Source organism: Phocoena phocoena, chromosome 10 (assembly GCF_963924675.1).
Source record: "Phocoena phocoena chromosome 10, mPhoPho1.1, whole genome shotgun sequence".
NCBI classification, from domain to species: domain Eukaryota; kingdom Metazoa; phylum Chordata; class Mammalia; order Artiodactyla; family Phocoenidae; genus Phocoena; species Phocoena phocoena.
The window spans coordinates 37,792,663-37,816,080 of NC_089228.1; the positions used below are offsets into that span (position 1 = coordinate 37,792,663).

General features: G+C 56.9%; 1 protein-coding gene across 4 annotated transcripts in view; it reads left to right on the forward strand.

Moving 5' to 3' along the window:
* CACNA2D2 (calcium voltage-gated channel auxiliary subunit alpha2delta 2) overlaps positions 1 to 23,418 on the forward strand; it is a 136,991-nt gene that overhangs the window by 56,591 nt on the left and 56,982 nt on the right. For all 4 annotated transcript variants that reach the window (XM_065886053.1, XM_065886055.1, XM_065886057.1 and 1 more), the window contains exon 3: positions 10,949 to 11,065. In XM_065886053.1, coding sequence (XP_065742125.1) covers positions 10,949 to 11,065 — 117 coding nt within the window. The remainder of the gene's footprint in view (positions 1 to 10,948; positions 11,066 to 23,418) is intronic.

Sequence of the window (23,418 nt, forward strand, 5' to 3'; positions counted from 1 at the left end):
CATCCTAAGTGTGAAGCATGGACAGGATCTGCAGGCGACTTCCTGGGCACTGGGTATGAATGTCGTGAGGTTGATGCGTGAGCTGCTGTGTGAGGTCAGGCACATGTACCTGGAACTATAATGAGCACATGGGTAGCGGGTAGGGCCCTGGGATGACTCTGCCCCAAAAGGGGCCCTTGGTACCATGGGAGGCTGCAGCTGCTCCCAGGCTTACCTCCATCTCTGCCTTTATCCTGTGTACCTGACATGCCAAGATCCGGTATTTTCACGAGAGCAGCCAACCCGAGGACCTCTCATTGTGATTGGTGCTGTCATTATTTGGCGACATCTTCAGCAGCAAATCTCAGCAGCAAAGGGCAGACTTCCAGCCTATGAGGCCTGGAAAGTGAGGCCCTGCAGAACAGTGTGGGGCAGGGAACGCTCTCAAGGCCTCGGCAGCAGCCCTGGAAGGAGGCCCCATGAGAAGCCAGCAGCACCTTGCATTTGACCTTTCATCTTTGAGGAGCACCCCACAAAGCCTGGCTGAGGCAGCTCAGGGCTGTGTGGACACTGAGGGTGAAAGCTCGGGCCATGCCACATGGCTGGTAAAGAGCAGGGTGGGGATTCAGACCCATGGCTTTTTAGCCAGTTCTCAGCTGTGAGTGCAGGAGACTCAGGGGTGGGAAGGTCTCCCCTTTGGACAGATTTGGACCTTTGTGGTATTTCAGTTTCCTCATCTGTGAGATAAGAAGGGCACCCTCCTGGTGCCCTTGTCACAGCTAAGGGAGGGAGATGGATGAAGAAAAATCTGATGAGGCCCCCCCACCCAGGAAACCTCCCTGGGGACTCTTGAGGAAAGGTTGGTTTCTGGCCACTGTGGAGTCCCTGAGAGCCCTACCCCAGCCCCTGAAGAGGGTTGCCCACGCTGGGCTATCAGTGCTAGGAGGGGTGGAATGGAGGTGACGCGGGCAGAGGAAGCCGACTTTGTCCTTCGCTCCCTGGCCTTTGGAACAGTGCCTCAGGCGCAGCCTCAAATCCATATCATGAGGGTGTTTATGGGGGTAAATTTCTGCCAGCTCTGGGCTGAAGGACAGTCATCTTAACTGAGATCTTGATAACAGCTGGCTCTGTGAAATGAGTAGGAGGCCTCGTTGGCCCACCGGGGGTCTGCTGGAGCCTCTGTCCACCCTGGCTCCCAGAGCCCTCACCCCACCCTGCCAGCACTCGCTCCTGAGAGTGGAGAGACCAGGCCTTACAGAGCCGAAGACAGAGACTCAGAGGTGAAGGGGTTGAAGAGGCCAGATGGCAGGCCAGTGCCCAGGCCTTGGACTCGCTCCTGGAGCTGTCGTGTCAGGGAGCGGGCAGGGTCTGTGTCTAAGACCACGCTGGGCCAAGGCTGCTCAAGGTAGTGACCCAGGTAAAAGGCAGACTGGGCTTGTCTGGAGGGGCGTGAGACTGAGGGACCCTGGAGCCTGGAACTGATGACAAGGGTCTGAGGAGCCCAGTGTCACAACTCCTCCATTCACTGCCTACAGTCTCCAGCCATTTTCCCCGCCTGCCAGAGCCTTGCTTTCTTCAGCTGTAAAGTGAGGGCAGCGATTGTACCTGCCTTTTAGGATTGTTATGAGGATGACTCAGTGGGTTATGCACTGAGCCCTGTCTGACCACATGGGCCTGGGGGTGCCTGTCATCACCATCCTCGTCCTTCTGCCGTTGAGAAGCTGAGGAGTCCTGAGGGAAGGAAGGCAGGGCCACTGGGTGGGGAGGCAGCAGGAGGGAGCCGAGCCAGGGTGGGCGGTGAGGGGGCCCAGACACAGGCACAAACAATCTGTTTCCCGTAAACATGGGCGCCCACACCAGCCGGCGACACCCAGCGACTTGTGTGAGTGGGGAAAGTGCGGGTATGTTTACTCACACTCCCCCGTGCCAGCTGGCATGCTGGGCACAGCTTCCCTCCCAGCTGCCTCAACAGCCGGCGGCTCCCAGATCAGGGAGGGGGAGCAAGCAGGGGCCCCCGGATCTCGCCTGTAGTTTGATTCACTTTGGGCTCACCCCCTCCCCAATTCTCATGCTATCCTGGACTAAATCAAGAGGACAGGGGGCCCTGAGAGTCTCCATGGCAGGTCCACCTGGCCGGGCCATGACACAGTTCCCCTGCTGTCCAGGATTACCCGAGTAGACAAAGGCGTGAAGGCCGGGACTGTCCAGGGACCCTGTTGAGTGTAGGCAACAGGTATCCCTCTAGTGGGGTCCATGCCCCTGTCCCTCCCCAAAATCTGGCTTCCTTCTCAGAAAGTGCTTCCCACTGGGGTGTACACAGCACCGACACCTCAGTACACCCAGGACTGATGGTGCGCACATTGCAGGTGGGAGCTGTTGCAGGGCTCCGAGTGCCCCATGGGCCCCGGGATGCTGGGGGCTCCACATCTCAGTTTCTCTGCTCTGGGAATGCCTTGTCTGAGCTTGGCAGTGGCAGCTGCAGGAGCTGCATGCACCTTCCCCATGAGGTCAGGGCAGACTTTTGACTGGGAAGGAGTCTTCGTGACACTGCACCACCCCACCACCAGGCCTGGGTCAAGCACCTTGGGTTCAAGGAGGGTTGGGAACTTGAAAGAAGGGGCTCAGAGAGGGGGCTTCTTAGGTAGGCACTAAGCAGCCCGTGCTCGAGCTTTAACTTCTGACCTTGGAGCTGGGTGGTGGGTGATAGAGACCTGACTGTGAAGCATTTGCTTTTGAAGTACACAAGAGTGTGCCCCGTCCCCAGCTCCCGTGGACTTGGCCATCTGGCATTGTCACCCGTGTGGGAGGGAGACACCCCTGTCAGATTCCTTTCTCCCCTCCCACCTGTCCCCAAATAGTCCCTTGACCACCAAGGGAGCCAGAACCTGGGGAAGATAGAATCACAGACTGCAAGCTTCATGTAGGCACACAGCCATGGGAATGCTGTTATTTGATGATGGCAGCCTAGAGTCCAGCTACTGTGCAGGGTGACCGTGAGTGAATCCCTTCTCAGCATCTCTGACAGGTGGGCTTGCATATTTCCTGTGATGGGGGGCTCACTATCTATCCAGACTATGCTCTTAAGAGTTTGAGAACCTCGAGTGTGAGAAAGTTCCTCCAGTTTCCTCTGAGCTGGAATATGCCTCTCTCCCCACAGGCACCATCAGGAACCTCAGAGTACTGCCCTCAGGAACCTTGCCTCTCACTCTCGGAGCTGGGTAGAGGCCAGGACACTCTCACCTAATATATACAAGCCTTAATACTAGAGGCCACGTTCCAATCAGGTCTGGAATAACAGGTGGATAATCAGGATTGCCACGGTTTTAAAGTCAGTTTAGAAATTCACATCTGTTTCAGAGGAGCAAACTGACCACGCCTAGGAGTGGGCCACGCATCAGCGCTCCCTTGTGGTGGGTCATTACCTTGCCCCAGGGCCAGCGTGGGACAGGGCCTTGCAGAGGTGGGGGGTCTGCATGGGGGCAAGTGCAGAGAGGTTGGCACAGACTGGCCCTAGCTCAACTGGGAGGATTTGGTTTATTGTTTTGTACTGGGTTGTGTGTCTTTTGAAAAACAAGGGATTGAGCCTTTTTATGACATGGATTTTACAGTGTAACGAGGCTGCGTGATTTCCCATTCTCAGCAGCAAGTGCACTTTTTACACTAATTGCATAATTAGATATAATGTACTAATTGCGGTAATGGATGACAGTCAACTAAACTTTAACTTTAAAAACAGGGAGGCGTTGCTGGGGGTGGAGGTGGGGGCTTTGTGCCCCTGTGAGTTTTTCAAAGGGAATCTGCTGGTGAAAACTCCTAGCAGCTTCCTCTTAGGGGCCAAGTGGCCATAGAGCCACCAGGGCCTTCCCACTTTGTGATCTAGGCTACACCCACTCCGTCCCTGAGGACCACCCCCCACTCCACCCCCAGCTGCCTGGGTATCTACCTCCCTTCCTTTCAGAACCTGTCCCCGCAGCTTCCCTTCTGCCCCCCACAAGCCCCTGTGCTCCTGCCACTGAGCAGTCCATTCCCTCCCCCCAGCCCAAAGGCACCTGCCATTACTCCTGCCTAGAGTCCCTTATACCCCAGTCACCCCCATGTCTGGCAAACTCCTGCCCAGCCTTTCAAACTCTGCTCAGATGGCCTCTCCCCTGAAAAGCCATCTCAGTCTTTTCCTTCACACTCCCAGCCCCCGCCCTCCCCAAGCAGGCCAGTCTCACTCCCACATGTCTCCTGCACACCTCTCCCCACTGCCACCCCTCTGCCATTAGCAGTCCAAATAGACATCTGTCCCCTCTGGTGGTGAGTCCCAGGAGGGCAGGGACAAGGTCTGGTCCATCTCTGCTTCCCCAGCCTCAAGAGACCCCAACAAGATCCTGTGGCATGAACATGAGTGCCCCAGTGGGGATGTAAGGACGTGGGGTGGGGGTGGGGAGGAGATGGGCCACCAACCCAGGAGGGCCACATCCTTATCTGCTCCTGAAAGCCAGGTCAACACTGCCTTTGGGTCCTGTGTCACAGCCCATCATGGACCACATTGTAATGGCCTGGGTAGGCATCTGTGACCCTCTCTAAACAAAGTGTTCATTCTAGGAAATCCCTATTCAATATGAAGGTTAGTCATTAATAATGTGACAACCAGCATAACAATATACAAACCCTGCTTGTGACGTGACACCACATACAGCTAACTGTGGAGCCAACCCACCACAGGATGGTGGCAGGGTGGCATGGCCACGTGGGACCCTAACGTGGCAGCTGGTGATTGTCAGCAGCTGATGAAGCATGCAGCCGAGTGGCCCATAACCCACTGCCTGTGTGCCAACTGTGTGCTCTGAGGGCTCTGGGGACCCCTTGCCCTTGTCCTACTGTAAGCCCCACACCAGGTGGGCCAGAGAAGGGCCACAACCCCTGCCCCAGGGAACTTTCTGCCACACACACAGTCCAGGGCCTGGTGTGTCCCTAGAGCAGCGGGGTCAGGGTTTTCGTGCACCTGCTGTGAGTGGCCCCAAAGGAACTGGGCTGTGGGGCTCAAGGTTGGTTGGGTGTGGGGAGCATCCAGGATGTGCAGCCTGTCCTGGATCTGACCTGAGTGCTCTCAGTGGGAGGGTCTGCAGGTACCAGGCTACTCCATCCACCCTATGGTCTTCGAGGGTGATTATTAGCAGCTATGTCAATACCCTTGATATCCCCCACGAAGGCAGGAGACAGGGGCAGCAGCCTGGCGGGAGGGCAGGGGCCAGCATTGCCCTGACTGACTGGGGTCCCTGAGCTTGTCACTACCAGTCCCTCCATTCCTTCACCTCCCTCTTGGCCCAGCTCAGGATCTCTGGGCCACCATGAGCCCCCTATCCATCCACTTAAGGCTCCCCTGATCCCTGGCACAAGTGTACCCCTTTTAGCAGCTGGCCCTTGTCTCCAACGCCAGATCCTGTGGCCACTCCAGTGCTTGCCCATGCAGGCCGGCCTAGGGAGGCCAGCCCACCATCTCTAGGGACCTGTTGACATGAGGGCTGGGCAGTTAAAACTCCTACCAGCTGCTGCTTTCAATACCAGGGACCAGGCACTGAGACATGGCTAAAGGGGGCTGGAGAAGAGCAAATCCCCCAGGAAAGTCATATCATGGGGTTCAGCTCCCCCCACCCTTCCTGTACCCTGCTCAGCACCCTGGGCAGGGGAAGGGGGCAGGATGCTGAAGCACCCAGATGAACCCCCAGCTGAGCTTGGGCCTTTGAGGAGACAGGTGGCAGCAGGGCCCAGCCTGCATCAAATCTTTCTCGTTCCATTTTCTTTCTGATTTAATTTTCCAGAGATTAGGGCCCATTCACCTTCGCTGCAGAGAGGAGCCTCACACGCGTGCCTGTTTTTACTCCCAGGGTTGGGTGGTTGGTTAGTTGATCAGGCTGGTTCTGCTGGTCCTCCCCCTCCTCCCCTCCAGAATGGCCCTCCTGCCTTCCACAGGCCTCAGGCTTTCAGCATCACTCTGGGTCCCCCAGGCCCCTTTCAGGCCCCCCAAATTCCCAGCTGATACCCTGTGCCTCACCTTCAAGTTTGGGGACAAAATGCAGGGAAGAGAACTGCACAGAGTGTGACCTAAAGCAAACACTTTGGATAAGACAGACTATTCTTATCTGAGCTCTGCCGTGTAACATATCCTCTCTGGCCCTCAGTGTCCCGTCTGCTAAACGGGTGTGATCAGAATGGTCCTTCCTCAGGGGTTGTACGTCAGCGAGGTCAAGTTTGTGAAGCACCTGCCCTTGGGTGGCTAGAGCCATCACTTGGCAAACAGGGCTGTATCTGCAGCCTCCACAGTCCCTCTTCCCTCCTTCCCCCTCCTCTCCCTTGCTGTCCTTGCCCTCCTTTTCGTCTCCATTTCTCCCACCTTCCTCCTCTCCCTGGGCAGGTTAGGTGCTGGCTTAGGTCCAGGACCCACTGCTGCTGACCTTCTGGGACTTAGCAAAATGCCTCAACAGTCTGATGGGGGCCTGTCCAGGTCACTGGTTCTGGGGTCTTTTGTCTCCTCTGGTGGCTGTCTCTATGTTCAGGTGCCTCAGACCTTATTCCCCTCCCAGTCAGAACTGTTTAGAGCTGTGAGGATGAGGCTGGCTCCATCTGCCCCTGCAAGCATCAAGCGTCCAAGCTTCCTGTCCAAGGTAACTGTTCTTCCAAGTGTCCTCCATGCTCACCTCCCCCTTATGTAGGAACAGCTCTGGAAGCAGGAGGCTAGGCAGAGGGCCTGGGGCCCCTGACGAGGCCTTGGCCCCCACAGGCCCTGGAAATTCCGAGGCCAAAAGGCAGGTTGGCCAGACATGCTGCCTAACAAAAGAATTACTAGAGCTGAGAGAGGGTTGGGATCGGGGCCAACACTGCGGCGGGGGGGGGGGGGGGGGGGGGGGGGGGGGGGGCGTTACAGGAAGTGGGTGGGGGGGAGATGAGAGACATGGAAGGACAGGTCTTGATAACTGGTAGGGGGTGCCTTCAAGGGGAGGAGGATGCCCGGGCAAGCACTGGCCATAGGTATACGGTACAGGATGGGGGAGCCAGGAACTCCTGGGAACGAGGAGCTGCAAACGGCCTCCTGAATTATCTATCCCTCGGGGCCTCAGCTGCCGCTGCTCTCCCTGTTCCTCAGCCCCTCTGTCGCTGTGTCTCCTGCCCTACCCCACGTGTCCACCTGGCTCCAGCCAGCCTGTCCCCTAGTCTGCTACCCTGTGCCACTACCATTCCCCATCTCCTCTCTCATGGCCGCCATGGAGCTGTCACAACCTGTAGACCTGCGGGCCCCCGTTTCTCTCCTTGGTCCGGCTGCCTGTGCAGAGCCAGGGGCCACGCAGGCTGCGCTGCTGTGGGGGCCATTGGGTTTTTCCAATTGCCTCTCTGGGCCGAGGACACCGGCGGGCATGCAGTCCTGCTGTGGTTGTTGAGGTCCTGCCCCCGGTGCACCCTGGCCTTCCTGTTGCTTCCGAGCTGACCCCAGGGACCAAGGCTAGAGGCTGGGGTTGAGGGGAACCAGCCCTGGCTATGCCCTGGAGCTGCCCTGGGCTCTCCTGGGCTTCTTCCTGGACCTGCAGGTGGAAAGCACCTCCCCGGACCACATCAGTGGAGAGATGACCTATCCCCCAGGGTGGGACCATCTGCTGGGCTGTGTCATTTGGATCTCTGGGACACAGGGTTCAGTTCAGGGCCCCACCCCAGGGGACAGGGACAACTGGAGCAGGTCAGGGGGGATGTTGAGAGGGGTGAGGCACCTGGCATGGAAGGATCGAGGGCTGTTGCATCTCAAGGGCTCATGTGGGATTGGGGGACAGGCTTGGCTAGTAGCTCAACCAGCCTCTGCAGTTCTGGAATTCTGCCCTCATCTCACCAGAAGCTTCTTCTAGCCCATTTCCCTACCCTCACTCTAGGGAGGATTTAGATAAGCGGGGAAAGGCGGAGGGGAAGTAGGCACAGCGTAAGCAAAGGTGCAGCAGTGGGAATCAGCATGGGCTAGGGACCCAGAGGCTTGCATGCAAGTGCCAGGTCAGTGAGCTGGAGAGGCCTCGAATGCTGGCACCAGGGCCCAGCAGAAGGATGTTATGGTGGGTCATTGGGTAGACCCAGGAAGAAAGCATGGCAGATGCAGCCCCAGGCTCCAAGGGACAGCACACCTGCAGGCAAAAGTGGTGGAGTCAGACCTAGGTCACACTGGCTCCAGAGCTCTGCTCCTGAACATGGAATTGGGCATATGCATTGGCTGAGGGTCCACTGCACACAGGCCTGGTGCCTGGGGAGAGATGGAAGGGAGCTGGCCATGGCTGTACACTATCCATGGTGTCCCTGTGTCTAGGCTCCCCTGTTATCACCACCAGGGCCGAGGCCAAGGTGCTGGGGACAAAGACAAGATAGCTGATGGAGGGGGTGCTGTCCAAGGAGGCCCTGGGTGGGGCTGGAGGGAGACAGACCCAGGGAGACCAAGGCTGCCTGCCCAGGAATGGGAGCCGATGACTTTGGATCCTAAGTGTGCAGATCTAGCCAGGAGAGAGTGGAGGCAGGGAGGGGACTGTGATTCCTTCTGCAGAATTCTGGTGATCCTAAACAATAGCAGTGTGACAACAGTATAGGCTCCTCGTGGCGTGAATCTTTTGGTCCTTGGTCCGCCTGTGAGGCGAGGACTGCCATTCTCTCATTTAATAGATCGGACACTGAGGTTCAGAGATGGGGTATTTTTTAGCAGGGTCCCTGCTTCCAAGCCCTTGCATCAACTGTCAGGGTCCTCGGGTGTGACCCTGCCACCTGGAAACCCACTCCCTCTGCAGCCCCTGAGCCCTGGTTCACTCACCATGCCAGGTTGCAGTGGGCATCCTGGACCCAAAGGGGAGGGACCCCCAGGTTCCCTAAGGAGAGTTGTCAGGAGGCTGCATGGTCCCAGCTTCCAATACTCGGGCTGCCGCCACTATGGACAGCCCTGATTGGGGCACCTGGGAATGACCTTGACAGGGGAGTCAGTTATGGAAACTTTATCCCCTGCCCTGAGAAGCCAGGTGGCTGCGCCCCCTGCTGACGCCAGTGGGCCGCGGTGTGCTCAGCCGAGGTTTCAGCCGATGTGGCTGAGACGAGGCCTCAACACACCCAGGGGCAATGGTCCAAGATTGGGAAAGGGTGTATTTTTAATGTCTTGAAACCTGGGAAGAAGGTGTCAGGGAGGATGGGTGACTGGTTTTTCCACTCACAGTCGTGTGGCCTTGACCTGTCCTCTCCTATTTCTGAACCTCGGTTTCCCCAACTGTGGGCACCAGGCACCAGGCTCCCTGCATTTCTCAGTGATCCCCAGGGTCTGACCCCTCCTTGGCCTCAGCCTCCATCGCTGTCTTCCGTCCGGGGGCCTCTGTCCTGAGGCAGGCCCTGGGGGGCCCAGGGAACAGCCTGGCCTGGTGCCCACTTGGGGCCTCCATCTTCCCTGTCCGTTTAGCCAGGCCTGTGACTCGCCCTGTAATCGCTGCTTTTCTGTGGGAAGGAGCGACTTCACCACAAATTATTTTGTTCCAAGAGAAGGACAAAAAGAAAAGAGATGCCGGAGGGATGGGGGGCGGTGGGAGGAGGAGATTGCCTGAGCCAGCTTTGAGCGGTGCTTTAACCCTTGCACTGCCAGGCGCTGGGTGGGCAGCAGAGCAAGGGCTCTGGAGGCACCTGGTCCCCCACCTCCTCCCTCTGTCAGATGCCAGAGGCCTTTATCTCCCCTCATCTGGCTGTCACTCTACCGACCTTATCTCCCCTGCCTGTCTGTCTCTCATCAGCGGCCTCTCCCACCTCCTTATCTCCTCCTTGTCACCTCTTCTTTGTGTCTCTGCACATCCCTCCACTTCTGCACAGCCTGATGGCAAAGTCTGGTGGCAGCAGCTCAGTTGTGGCGACCAGCCTGTGACCTCTGGTGAAGGAGCCAGCATGCAGCACAGACTTCCTGGGGTAACCTGGATGGACACATGGACTCATTCAGGCTCAGAGGCACATGCAGGGGTGTGCAATGCATACACACACATATACACACACGCATGCACGTGCACACACACATGCACGTGCGCACGCCCAAGACCCCAGCCATGAACAAAGACGCCCACGGAAACCTGCTTCTACAATTCCCATACAGCCCCCAGGCTTTATCTAGTGGCCCTAACCCCACCCACCCCAATACTCAGGCTCGTGCACACAGATGGATGTGCGTTGAGCCATAACACACACATTCACACGTGCAGATGCAGACTGTCAGATTTACACCCCCAAGTGCATGTGTGCACAGGCTGACCCCACCGCCCCCCCAAGGAAGAAGGAGGGGGCAGGTTCATTCCCCCCATATGCCTCTTCCTCCCTGGTCCCTGCCCCCATATTCTGTGCCCAGAATGACAGAGGAGCCCCTAGGGGCACCCAGAGCTCCTGCAGTAGTTTCCGCAAATGCCCTGAGGGAGCACCAGCGAAAGGGGGCATGGATTCCTGAGCCTGTGTGGAGAGGTGGCTGTGTGTGTGATGCATGTGTGAGCGTGTGGGTTTGTGTACACACGTGGGTGTGAGAGCATCTTCTTGTTGGTATGTGGTGTACAATGTGTGTCTGTTGGCTCCATCTCCTCCGGACACCCTGCCTCCCATCCAGCCCACCCTCCCCACTCTGCTGCTCTTAGCCACCCTGAGCTGGTCAGGGAGGTGCTGCTTATGGCCCCTGGAGGAGGAACCCTGAGCCCCAGAGAAGGTGGCGACAACCTTGTCCCACCAAACACACACAACCAGTGCAAGTTGTGGAGCTCATGGCCTTGCGCTTCTTCCAAGTCTATCTGAGCACTGGGCCTAACCCCAGACCTCCCTGTTCTCTCTCAGTGGCCAAAGCCAGGGTTGAGGTGGGGGTGAGGACTTTCTGTGGTGAGCTATGCAGAGAGGGTATACGGGCACCATGACATGGGAATGTGGGACCACCCTGGCCTCACCCCAGGCTTCTTCTTCTTTCCAGATCTACAAAGACAACAGGAATCTGTTTGAGGTGCAGGAGAATGAGCCTCAGAAGTTGGTGGAGAAGGTGGCGGGGGACATTGAGAGCCTGCTGGACAGGAAGGTGCAGGCCCTGAAGGTAGGTGCGGTTGTTGAGGTTGAGAGAAGACCAGGCAGAGTGGCCTGCGCTGTGAGGGCAATGTCCCCACCCACCATGAACACACAGCCCTCCTGGCCCTCTGAATTCAGGCTGGGCCATCACTGGCAGAATGTGCCACGTGGACTGTGGGCAGCTGCGGCAGGAGCAGGATAGTTTCATCTGGAGTAGGCTGTGTGAGTGGTGACCTGGGGCCTCGGGGGCCCTGTGTGGGTATGATGGCAGGCCCCACCTCTCCCTTCTGTCGGGAAGGTGGGCTGCAGGCTGAGGCGGACGGAGTGTGGAGGGCCCTGAATGCCTTGCAGAGGAGGCTAAGGCCACATGATGCTGGGAGCTGGAGCTCCAATTCTGCCCACGATTTCTCCACCTCCTTCTGGGCCTTAGTCTGCCCATCTATACTGAGTGTGCCTGTGAGCTCCAAGGCACCATGGTCCTGTGAGATTACAGGACCTGCTGGTCCACCCTGACCAGGTCTCTGAATCCCACAGACCCCGGTACTCAACCCACCCCAGGGAGAGCAGGTGGGAAAGGGCTTCTGGAGATGTAAGGTGCCCTGGGCAAGTTGTGCAGTAAGGAAAGGAGGGGGATTCAAGCTTCCCTCAGATCAGAGGCATAACTGCTGTTGCCCAAGCCTGTGTCAGAGAGATGAGTCCATTTAAAAGGAATGAAGTACTGATACACATGACAACATGGATGAACGTGAAAACATTACACTAAGGGAAAGAAGCTCGTCACAAAAGACCACCTATTGTGTGATCCCATTTCTGTGAAATGTCCACAATAGGCAAATCCATAGAAATGGAAAGTACATTAGTAGCTGCCTAGGGCTGGAAGGGAGGGGATAGGGAGTGTCTGCTAACGGGTACAGGATTTCTTTTGGGGGTGATGAAGATATTCTAAAATTAGATTGTGGTGATGGTTGCACAACTCTGAATACACTAAAAAAAAAACACTGAATTGTATACTCTATGTGGGTGAATATTACGGTATCTCAGTAAAGTTATTTTTTTTTTTAAACGAGCAGGGCCTCACATGCCATGCCCAGGCTTGGGCCAGAGGCCTGGCAGGGTCAAGTCAGAGCAGCCAAACCCCCACCACATCCAGGCCCAGGGAGGGAACTGTGACCCCCTTCTCTAGGAACTGGGCCCTACTGTCCCCCTGAGATCCCCTGCCTGCCCCTGTGTGACCTGGGATCATGGACTAGGGAAAGGCTGGCCTCCTGGGACCAGAGGAGGTGGGCCCTGAAGGCCTCCCACCCAGTGTGGAGCCGGAGGACCCAGAGCTGGGCCCAGCCTGACCTTGGGGATCTCCTAGTCACAGGTAGGGACAGTTGGGGGAGTGAACTGTCATGGGGAGGAGGCAAAGCCAAGCCTTCAGCTGGGCCGGCCGTCCCTGTGGGGGTCCAACAATGCCCCCCTGGTTGTAGGAACCATCTGCTTGCCTCACGTAGCCAGCACGCCATGTCCCACCTTCTTGCCTTTCCTAGAACTGGGCACCACCTGGACATTCTCCCCTCATTTCTCTTGTTCTCTGTCTCTTAGTCTCTCTCTCCCCGCTTCATTCCAGACCCCCTATTTGCCCACTACTTCCTTGCTTTGCTGCGCTCCCCAGCCCAGAGCACAAAGTACAGGCCACCAGCCCTGAACTTGTGTCGAAACCGTCTGATAGATTTGGGAAGGGGCACCCTTCACGCCTTTAGGCCTGCCTCCCACCCCAGCTTCAGGACGAGTTGCCTTGCCAGGGGATGCTGAGTGGTGGCAATGACAGATGCCCGACCTGCCCTCTCCATATGGAGCCCAGGGCCCAGCCCCTGCCCATCCCCTCTGAGCATCACAGGGCTGGAGTCGTTCCCCAACCTTCTTTCCCCACTCCTCAAGGAACAGGCAACCCTGACAGCTTGAGGGTGGGAGAACCCAAAGCCCGGGGTCCCGACCTGAACTCTCTCCCTATACCCCACATGGCAGACTCTGCCCGGTGAGGCAGTGCAGATGTCTGCCTCCTTCCCACTGAGTCTGCAGCCCAGGCACCCGTGGCCTGGTACACAGTTGGTTCTCAAGGGAGGAATGATAGGAAAAGGCACTCACTGATTAGGTACTCAGCGTGTGCTGAGTCTGTCACACGTCATTCTCACAGCAGCCCCCTGAGAGAGACACTGAGACTCGGACATGCCATGCATTAGGCCAGGATATGGCAGAGCCAGGATTTTAACCCAGGTCACTCTGACCCTGAGCCAGGCCCTTGACTGCCCACGTTAGTCCGGAGGTGTGCATGGAGCCCAGCACTCTCCTGGCCAGTGAACTTCCCTACTGCAGTCCCCCCAGCTCCGGGCCCAAAAGATGCTCCTGTCCATATCCCTAGGCGAAGGAGAGGACTGTCCTTTTCCTGCCTTGGTCCTAATTGTTCAAGATGAGCTTTGGTCTTAATTATGTTTTAAATTTGCTTTTAATCAAGTTCTGGCTCTTTTCTCCTTTCCCATATTTGTTTGCAGCCTGAGTACATATGGAGGGAGGAATGTTGGGGGTCTGGACCCCTCCACACTCCAGTATCCCTCTCTCCCTAGACCCCATCCAGTAATCCAACTTAAATCCCCTTGCTCTGGTCTGGAATTTTAATGTGGGGCTTGCAAGGAGGGAACTGAGCAGCGCAGGACGGAAGTTCATTGTCTCATCTTATCAGGGATAATCAGATGTTTGTAACAAGTTTCTCCAAGCTACACAGAGTGTTTTTCCAGGCCAAGAATCAGGCAGAGCAGGCCAGGTCAGGGACTTTGCAACACAGGCAACCATCATCCCCAAGTCCAGGAAACCTGCTGGGGTCTCAGCTTAGGAGATATGGAGGGAACCTGCTAGGAACTTCTGCTATCCAGGCAGATGGGTCCTCTGAGCCAGGCCTGCTCTGTTAGGGTCTTGAGTCCCAGGAGGGGTAGGGAGGTGCCTAAGTTCTTTTTTTTTAATTATTTATTTATTTTTGGCTGCATTGGGTCTTTGTTGCTGCGCACGGGCTTTCTCTAGTTGCGACGAGCGGGAGCTACTCTTGTTTGTGGTGCGCGGGCTTCTCATTGCAGTGGCTTCTCTTGTTGCGGAGCATGGGCTCTAGGCACGTGGGCTTCAGTAGTTGTGGCACGCGGGTTCAGTAGTTGTGGCTCACAGGCTCTAGAGCTCAGGCTCAGTAGTTGTGGCTCACGGGCTTAGTTGCTCCGCAGCACGTGGGATCTTCCCGGACCAGGGCTCGAACCCATGTCCCCTGCATAGGCAGGCAGATTCTTAACCACTGCGCCAACAGGGACGTCCCAGGAGGTGCCTAAGTTCTTATAGCACATTGGAGGCAGAGCTGGGCCCAAATCAGGACTCTCCTGTCCTCCTAGCTGGGGCCTCTCTCAGAGCCCCTTTCTCGGAAAAGTCATCTCTTGGTTGTATTCCTTCCTCCATCCATTCTTCAACATTCACTAAAGGCCTACTGTGTGCCAGGCTGGTGCTGGGGATGCAGTGGGAAAGGACAGGCCTTGTTCCTATCTTCATGGAGCTCTCAGTCACATCCCATCCCAGGCCTTAGTTTCTCCCTCTGTAAAATGGGGACAGGAGACTGTCCCTGCCCAGTACTTCTGGTTTCACAGCTCCAGGAGTCATCATTTATAAAGGCCACAGTGAAAACAGTGTCTCTGAAGGTTGTGCCACCTTTAGCACCATTCCTGGCACCCCTGCTGTGTGGCTCAGGGGAGAGGCCATAGGAGGAGGAGGTGAGGAGTGACCCCAGTGTGGGGCATTCCAGCCTGCTCTCAGGGTACAAGGCCAAGGGCAGTGTGGCTCAGTGGGCTTGGTTCCTGGAGAATGGGAAGCCCAGGGCCAGAGCAGCCAGGCCAGAGCAGGTTCTTAAGGGACATCAGTGTGGCAGCTAGAAGCCTGAACTCAGGGACACCCTTTCACCTCCAACCTCAAATAAGCCAGAGGCAGTGAAGAGTCCTGGCTAAGATCCAGGACCCAGAGCCCTTGGCCCCTGAGCTCTGCCCTCCCCACCATGCCCATGTTTCTCATGCTCCACCTCAGCTACTTCTCACTGTCCCAGGGGCCAAGACCCTTCCAGATGCCATGCCTTTGCACCTTTGCCTTCATGCAGTGTTTTTGTTTTGTTTTTTATATCTTTATTGGAGTATAATTGCTTTACAGTGTTGTGAATCAGCTATATGTATACATATATCCCCATATCCCCTCCCTCTTGAGCCTCACCCCTCTAGGTTGTCGCAAAGCATTGAGCTCATCTCCCTGTGCTATGCAGCAGCTTCCCACTAGCCGTCCATTTTACATTTGGTAGTGTATATATGTCAATGCTACTCTCTCACTTCGTCCCAGCTTCCCCTTTCCCCCACTGTGTCCTCAAGTCTGTTCTCTATGTCCATGCAGTGTTTTTAACCCTGTTGGCACATTGGAGTCGCCTGCAGGGCTTTTAAATCGTGATGCCCAGGCCCCACCCCAGACCAAGTATAGCAGATTCTGTAGGGGTGGGGCTGGGCTTCAATATTTTTCAGTGCTCCGCAGATGATTCAGTGTAGATTCAGAGCTCAGGACATTTCCCCTAAAATGGCAGAAATAATTCCTTCCCACAATTACTGGCCTCTTTCTGAGTGCCTACCAAGTGTGCAGCCTAAGATGAGCCAGAACACTTCAGAACTCTGCAAATCCTCCCTACAACACAACTCTCATCCCCATTTTATATGTGAGGAAACAGCCCCAGCAAGGTTACACCACTGGCCCCAGGTCTCACAGCAAAACCAGACTACAGATCCAGGCACTTGGGCTCCAAACCCCAGATACTGCCCCTCGACACTTCCCTCCTCCGTGCTACCGCTAGTGGCCACATGGCACTTGCTATCCACAGGGGGACAGGGCCAAAGGAAGAGAAGATAGGTCCTCTCTGGCAGGGGCTTGCTCTGGGATGACCTAGTGACCTTGGGCAAGTCCTTTTACCCCTGCAGCATCTTCCTTGGGCAGTGGAGACAAGACACTGAGCAGCCCTCTCAGCCCACCCCCATGTTGCCCAAATGGATGGGACAGGGGGAGGTACGTCTGTGGCTCTGGTTCTGGGGGCTCCAGTGGGCAGCGTTCCCACCATCAGTGGCCTCTCTGGGGAGCAAGCATCATTTAAAGAGTAAAATTAAAAACCCTTCTGCACACAGCCACCCTGCTTTTGCCGCTAATGGCCACTTAACCCAATTAAACTGATGCATTGTTGGCAGTGGCCGGGTCCGTTCAGGAACTGGGCTCTGGGCTGGGTGTTAGAGGAGCAGGAGGAATGAGCGAGGGAGAGAGCCAAGGGGCCAGGGCTGTGGGACAGAGCCCCCCACCCCACCCCACCCCAGTCAGGAGGGAGAACGTTCTGCCTAGCTCCCACTTACTCGCTGCTTCCTTTCTCAGCCTTCGCCTAATGCAGTATTTCTTGGTGTTGGAACTATTGACATTTTAAGCAGGATAATTCTTTGTTGTGGGGGGCTGCCCTCTGCATTGTAGGATGTTAAGCAGCATCCTTGCCCTCTACCTGCTAGATGCCAGTAGTACACCACTCCCTCAGTCATAAGAACCAAAAATGTCTCCACATGTTGCCAGATGTCCCCTGGGGGCACAGTGCCCTTTGGTTGAGAACCACAGGTCTAATGGGACAGAGAGATGCAGCCATATTAAATAGAAGCCCCATAAGCAGGGGGACATTGGGGACCTCAGAGAGGTACAGACAGAATAGAGCAGGCTTAGCAGGAGGAAGATCCCTTCAGTTCAAGGGGGTAATAGCAAGCTTGGGGCTGCCTGGAGGAGGCATCAAGGATTTGGGGGAAAAGTTCAGCATTAGGGGCAGCTGGAGGCAAGTTCAAAGCTGAGTCCACGGATGCATTCGTTGATGGGGGTTGGACAAGTAGATCGGCCCTGGGAAGACATGGCCAGGGGTATCACCTGCTGCCAAGGCCTGGCCCAGAGGAGGAGCCTCATGAACATTTGTAGAACAGATGCCAGGGCTGTGGCTCCAGGCTCTGTCTGGAGGTCAGCCTCTGGGGTGTGACTCCAGACCAGGGAAGCTCTAAACGGCACACTAATGGTGGACAGACAGGCAGGGAATTCTCTAGCATTGGCTGCCTCCACCCACCCTTCTCTGGGCAATTAAAAGGTGTTTATGTGGGGCTGGCGGTGGCTTCTGCCCCCTCTCCATTACGAACATTAAGAGATCTTGACCCTTCCACTTTCCTGCTCTTGAAAGGAGCTGCAGACACGTGGAGCCAATTAGGCGTGCGCGTGGGCGCTGAGGGCCTGAGCAGCCTTTTCTCCCTGATTGCAGCGTTTACGGCTGATTATTCTCCCCTCACCCAAACAGCGTCTCCGCATCCTGGCAAGGTGCCACTGCCACCCAGAGGAGCCAGCTGGGGCCCCCAGGGATGGGGGAGTGTTGAATTAGTGAATGGGCATCCACTGAGTGCTGATTGTGTGGGAGCCCTTGGGCACCCCTGCCTGAGAGCGACCACTGAGGAATCGGGGTCAGAGGGAGCCCCTTGGAGGAGCCTGCCTGCCTGGGTCCACTCGCCATACACCCCAGGGTCCTGGGGCTCATCATGAGCTTTGAGTAAAGATGCTACTCCCAGCAGCTGGTGGACGTGCATGTGGGACGGCCTCCCCTTCCTGCATCCCTGCCAGGTGGCTGAGAACCCAGAGACCCCTCGAAATCCCCCCGGCTGAGCTGGCAGGACAGGGAGCTGGCCTCCCTGGAACAACGAGGAAGACAATGCAGGAGGAGCGCGGCTAGGGAGTGGCCGAGGATCCTCAGGGAAGATATGTCATTCCCTCCTCTTTGCCCACCTGCCCGAGCTAGTGGGGGTCAGGAAGGGCTGAGCTGTGGGTTTGGGGCTGGACTTCCCTGGTCTCGGGATTGCCCCTGTGGAGCAGGCCCCTCTCCTGGCTCCTCCTCCAAGGTGCAGGGGCCTCAGGAGGGGTCAGAAGAGCTGTGGTCATTCCTCACATCCACTATAGCTGAACGAAGGGTCTAGGGGCCTGGAGTGTGATGTCCCTGAGGCCCACAGAGCCTGGTGGATCAGCCTTACACCCACCCACCCACCCTGCTGCTCAGTTCTCCCCCATGACTGAAGGCCAGGGGGAAAGGCTGACTGCAGCCACATCAGGCATCTTGCTTACCCTGACCGACAGCGCCCACCAGCTGTGGGATGCGTGGCTGAGGCACCCCAGGCCCAAGTCTCACCCCAAGGGGGGCTGTCTGAGCCTCTCCTGCCCGATGACCCTGCTCATGATGCCATGTGCATCCCCTGGGAGCAGCAGTTAGTCTCCCTGTCATTCACTTGCTCACTCAGTCGTTAAGCAAACCTTCTCTGCTCCCAGCCTGACCCTAGGCGTGGTGCCTTTCTCCACTCACTGTGGGGCAGAATTCCTGTTTTACAGATGAGGAAACAGAGGCTCAGAGACAATGCCAGCCCAGCCATTGCCTGGCCGAGACAAGGTCACGTTTCCCCCTGCTCCCCTGGCTCCTGAGCCTGTGTGCCCACCCTTCCCAGAGCTCCCAGGGATTGGGAGAAAGCAGAACCATGCTGGCTGGGGCAAAGAGGAAGAAGCCCAGGGTTGGGAAGGGAAAAGGTGGGGGTCTGCCAGGCAGAGGGCAGAGCACTAGCAAGGGCCTAAGGGCAGGACCTCGACTGGAGGACCCTGGGGAACAGCTGGTGAGGGTGGCTGGGATGGAGAGGGCTACAAATGCAGGCTGGGAATCACTGCCGTGAGTTCCCTTTTTCATACCCCTATACCCTGCCCACCACAGGAGGGGGAATCTAGGGCGTGGGGGGTGGGTTTGGCCAAATGGAGAAAATGAACCCTGGGACCAAGGGTGATTCACTGGACTCCACTCCCCAGAGGCCTGCACTGAGGGAGGATCCTCTCCTGCTTCTGTCCACCTCCCTGGGAGTCCTAGCTGGCAATGGGGGGCAGATGCTAGGAAGCAGAGTAAAGGGCCTGCAGGTGCCACAGGGACAAGCCAGTCTAATTCAGGATCAGAGAAGTGAGAAATTTAATTGAGTTTTAATAGCGTCTGGCCCTTTGTTCTGAAATCCTTGTGTACAAGGACTGGGGGAGGTAGTGTGCATCTAAGGCAGGGTAAGCCAGTGGCCCTCCAGGATCTTAGACTTCGAGGAGACAGACAACAAGCTACGAGGTCAGTGTGCAGAACAGCTGACATGGGAGGGGCAAGTCTAAGAAGACAGCCCGGAGGAGGTGGCGTTTGAGCTGAGCCTTGGAAGGTTGGGGTGGGGGATGCCCGGGATTTCCAAAGCTGGAGAAAGGGAAGAAGGAAGGCACTAAGCCCTGGCCTAACAGTGAGAGGGAGCAGAAGTGACTCAGGCTGAATCTGCTGAGATAAGGGTTGTGGGCTGGGAAGGGAGCCAGGAAGGTGCAGCCTGTGCATAACTGTTTCCACTGGTGGGGAGAGAGGATGGGAAGGTGACAAAGGCAGGGGGCAGGGCTCATTGCCTGAGTTCTGAGGTGGTCACTGTATCTGCAAGCCTGGCCCCTTCGCTATACAGGCAGTCCTGGGAGCAGCCAGTCACCTCTCTCAGCCCATTTTCTGTGGCTTAAAATACACAGTGAGCAGTGCCTCTGCTGTGGCAGAAGAAGAGAGTCATGGGGGTGCTGGTGGGGAGAGCACAGTGCCTTGGACCTAGCCCCAGGGTGGGGGGCTCTGGGGTGCTGAGAAGGCCCTCAAGCCCCTCATGGATCCCTCAGCTCTCTTCTCTAAGCCCACACCTGAAGGCTGGACCAGCCCCCAGTACCATGGTGACCCTGGGCAGGGGCCCCCAAGGTCGACCTTGGCTCATCATGTCATGGGACACCAGTGCCTCAGGTGTCTTTTGCTTCCTTCAGCCTCTGTTTACTGAGTGCCGAGCACCTGCTGTGTACAAGTGCCATCCTAGGTTACTAGGTACAAGGACAGTGTACCTGCAGGGCGCCTCTCTTGAGGAATACAGTTTGCTCAAGGTGACAGTGATGTGACCCATGCCACAATATATGGAGCCGGGGTGGTGAGCCCGTGGATATTGACCAGGCCTAGGGGACTTTGGGGGGAGGGGAGGGTTACTGGAGACACAGCCAGGCAGAGGAGAGTAAGGAAGAAGGTCCAAGGCAGAAAGCACAACAAAGCAAAAAGGCCAGAGGTAGCGAGAGTGTGTGCATGTTGGCATGTTCGGGCGCCTGCATGCATGTGCTGGCAGAGGGCCTTGCTGCTGGCCCGGCTCTGCAGAGTGTGTGCACAGATGCACCGTGAGGTGGGCCTTGAGGCAGAGGTGGGAATGGGCTGTGACCAGCGCAGGTGTCGTTCCTTGGAGTCTAGCTGAGACCTCACCTAGTGACCACAACCTGCACAGTCCTGACCTTACACCACCCCCAAAAGGACCTCTGGCCAAGAGTCCCCCTCAGAAAGGTGCAACATGGCACATAATACATGTGACCAAGAGGTGGCCAAGAATTAGGGGCCTCACCCTCTGCGGTGCTGTGGCCCCCACGCTACACTTGAGTGGCACCGAGCCCTTGGCAGCTCACATTCTCTGAGCCTCAGTTTTCCTGCCTGTACAGTAGAACAACAAACATAGCCTCACAGATCTGTCATCAGAGTTTATGCCCAGGCCTTGGTGACACCAACTGAGCAAGGGACGCTCATGGGGGTATGATGTGGGTTAGGCCCCAACGGACAAGACTGACCTGTGCTCCTTCAGCTCCGCCCCACATGTGGGCCAAGCCTCGACTGTAGGACCTCGTGCCAATCCTCCCCTCTCTGATCGCCTCATCAAGGGCCCGTCCCCAGCTCCTACCTCTGTGGGCCACAATGTCCAGGCTGCTTGATGCTTCCTGCCTCCTGGCACAGGCCTTGGGGCCCTTGTTTGAGAGGCTGGTCACGGTTGCCAGGCCCTTTGTTCCAGCCGTCCTGTGTTTGCCCACTCTATGCCTCGGCGAATGGGAGTTGCAGCATGTTTGCTGTGTCAACACCAGCTGGAGCCTTGTTATCAAGAGAGCCAAGGTTACGAGGCCCCATCCACCAGCTGCCCGGGTGCCTAGGCTCCAGCCCCTTCCTGGCCGGTTGGGGTGGGTGGGTGAGTGGGCAGCTCCCATTCACCCCCAGGACTGCCAGGCCTGGGCTGGGCAGGTGTTTGGAAGCAGCAAAGGCAGCCCCAGGCAGGGAACGGGACTTAGGATGGGCCAGCACAGTCTCCCCTTGGCATGGCTCAGGAGGACTTCCTGGCAGAGTCAGCCTTCAAGCCATTGAAGGCTAAGTTTGGGGCTTCTCCACCCCCTATGGAGAATCCCTTTGACCTCCCCAGTCCCAGCACCAGCCCTCTCCTCCCTGGGTTCCCAGTTATCAGATCCAGAAATGTCAGAGGAGAGGAGGCCTGAACAGTCTGGCAGATGGACAGATGGATGGACAGGCAGTGAGACAGGGTCCAGGCAGGGGATCAGAACTCCAGGAGAGGACTCAGGGGGCCTGAGCCAGGCAAGCTGACATCCATGTGTGAACTGTGCAGGCGTGGGAAGGTGGGGAGCCACAGTTCCGGGGAGGGCAGAGATGAGCAGCCTTTAGCTGGTGGCTGGTACTGAGGGGTGCCTGTCAGAGACAGACAGGGGAACAGAGGTCAGAGAGGGGGAGCGACTTGCCCTGAGCCTGGGGAGAACTCGGGTTCCCACCCTTCAACCAAGGCTGTCCCACCACCTGGGGGCCTGGTCAGTTGGCCACATGGCAGAGCTGAACCTTTAAACCTTACTTCTGAATGAGACCCCCACCCACTTCATCAGTAGGTTTTCCAGAAATGAGCCTTTGAGGGTGACTCACCCAGGAGACGAGAGGTCTCTGGGCATGAACCATGCAGCTGGATCAAGAGGCAGAAGAGCTGAGTGAGGTCTCAGCTACAGCACTGATGCATCAGCTGCACAGCCTTTGCTGGTGATTTCCCTTCTCTGAGTCTCAATTTCCTTAACTATAAAATGGGGGTCGGGCTTCCCTGGTGGTGCAGTGGTTGAGAGTCCGCCTGCCGATGCAGGGGAAACGGGTTCATGCCCCGGTCCGGGAAGATCCCACATGCCGCGGAGCGGCTGGGCCCGTGAGCCATGGCCGCTGAGCCTGCGCGTCCGGAGCCTGTGCTCCGCAGGGGGAGAGGCCACAACGGTGAGAGGCCCGCGTACCGCCAAATAAAAAAAATGGGGTGATAAGAGTCCAGCCGGCGGGATTGCTGAGATGATCGTCTGAGGTGAGAGTTGGCCAGCTCATAAACATGTGCGTGCCATGGGGTTATCGCTGTTACAGGGAGGGGGCTTGGTCCACAGGGAAGAACCCCGTCCCTTGACCTCACTTTGGGATTTCATGGAAAAGCATCCCAGTTACCTGGAAGCACAGAGAAGTGACACTGAGGCTGAGGCTGGGGGGATGGAGAAATTTGCCTCTCAGAGGGCAGGGAAGAGCATTCTGAGAAAGGGAACAGCGTGAAGGGGCCCTGAGGGTGGGGATGGAAGAACACGCAGAGTCCATTATGGCTGCTGGATTAGGTTGGGGTAGGGGAGCAGGGCTGAGACCCTCTGAGTCTCCAATGTTCACCTGCAGGACCCCCACCGCAAGTGCAAGCCCCAACCCAAAGATACAAGCTTGTTGGGGAGAGGGTAGTAGTGGAGGAGCACATGAGTGTGAGCGTGTGTGTGTGTGTGTGTGTGTGTGTGTGTGAGAGAGAGAGAGAGAGAGAGAGAGATAGAGAGAGCTCCACAATCTCCCAATGATGACACGGGCCTTTCCCCACCACCCATGTGCATACCTAGGCCTCCTTTTATCAAATATTCTTCTGCTAATCTCATCTCCCTGGGTGACTGCTGTGTAATTAGCTCATTTTGCAAAATATTGCATCTGTCATATTTTCCCCTTGCTTTTTCCTTCTCCCAGTAAACGGTAGGAGTGGACAGGGACGGGGAAGATGTCTAGGCATGGGGACACCTCATGGGTCAGCTCTGGCCCTGCCCCCTCCCTGCACACAGGGCCCCCCACGTGCACCGATACATGCACAAGGACCCCTCAACACACATCCCAGACCCAGAGCCTGGTGAGCAGATGGAGGTCAGTGGGCAGAGCCCTTCCTGTGTCAGGAGGAAAGGATGATGCAGACCTGACCAAGCCCTGCCCTGAGGGCACCTGTGCACTCCTGCTCACACCCAGGGACTGCTGAGGCCCAAGCTGGGCTCAGACTAATGAGCTACTAAGTGGCTTTGCCCATGGTGGACATGTAATATGGCAGGCAGGCTGGAGGTGAGTAGGCAGGAACGAGGCAGGATGCCACATGG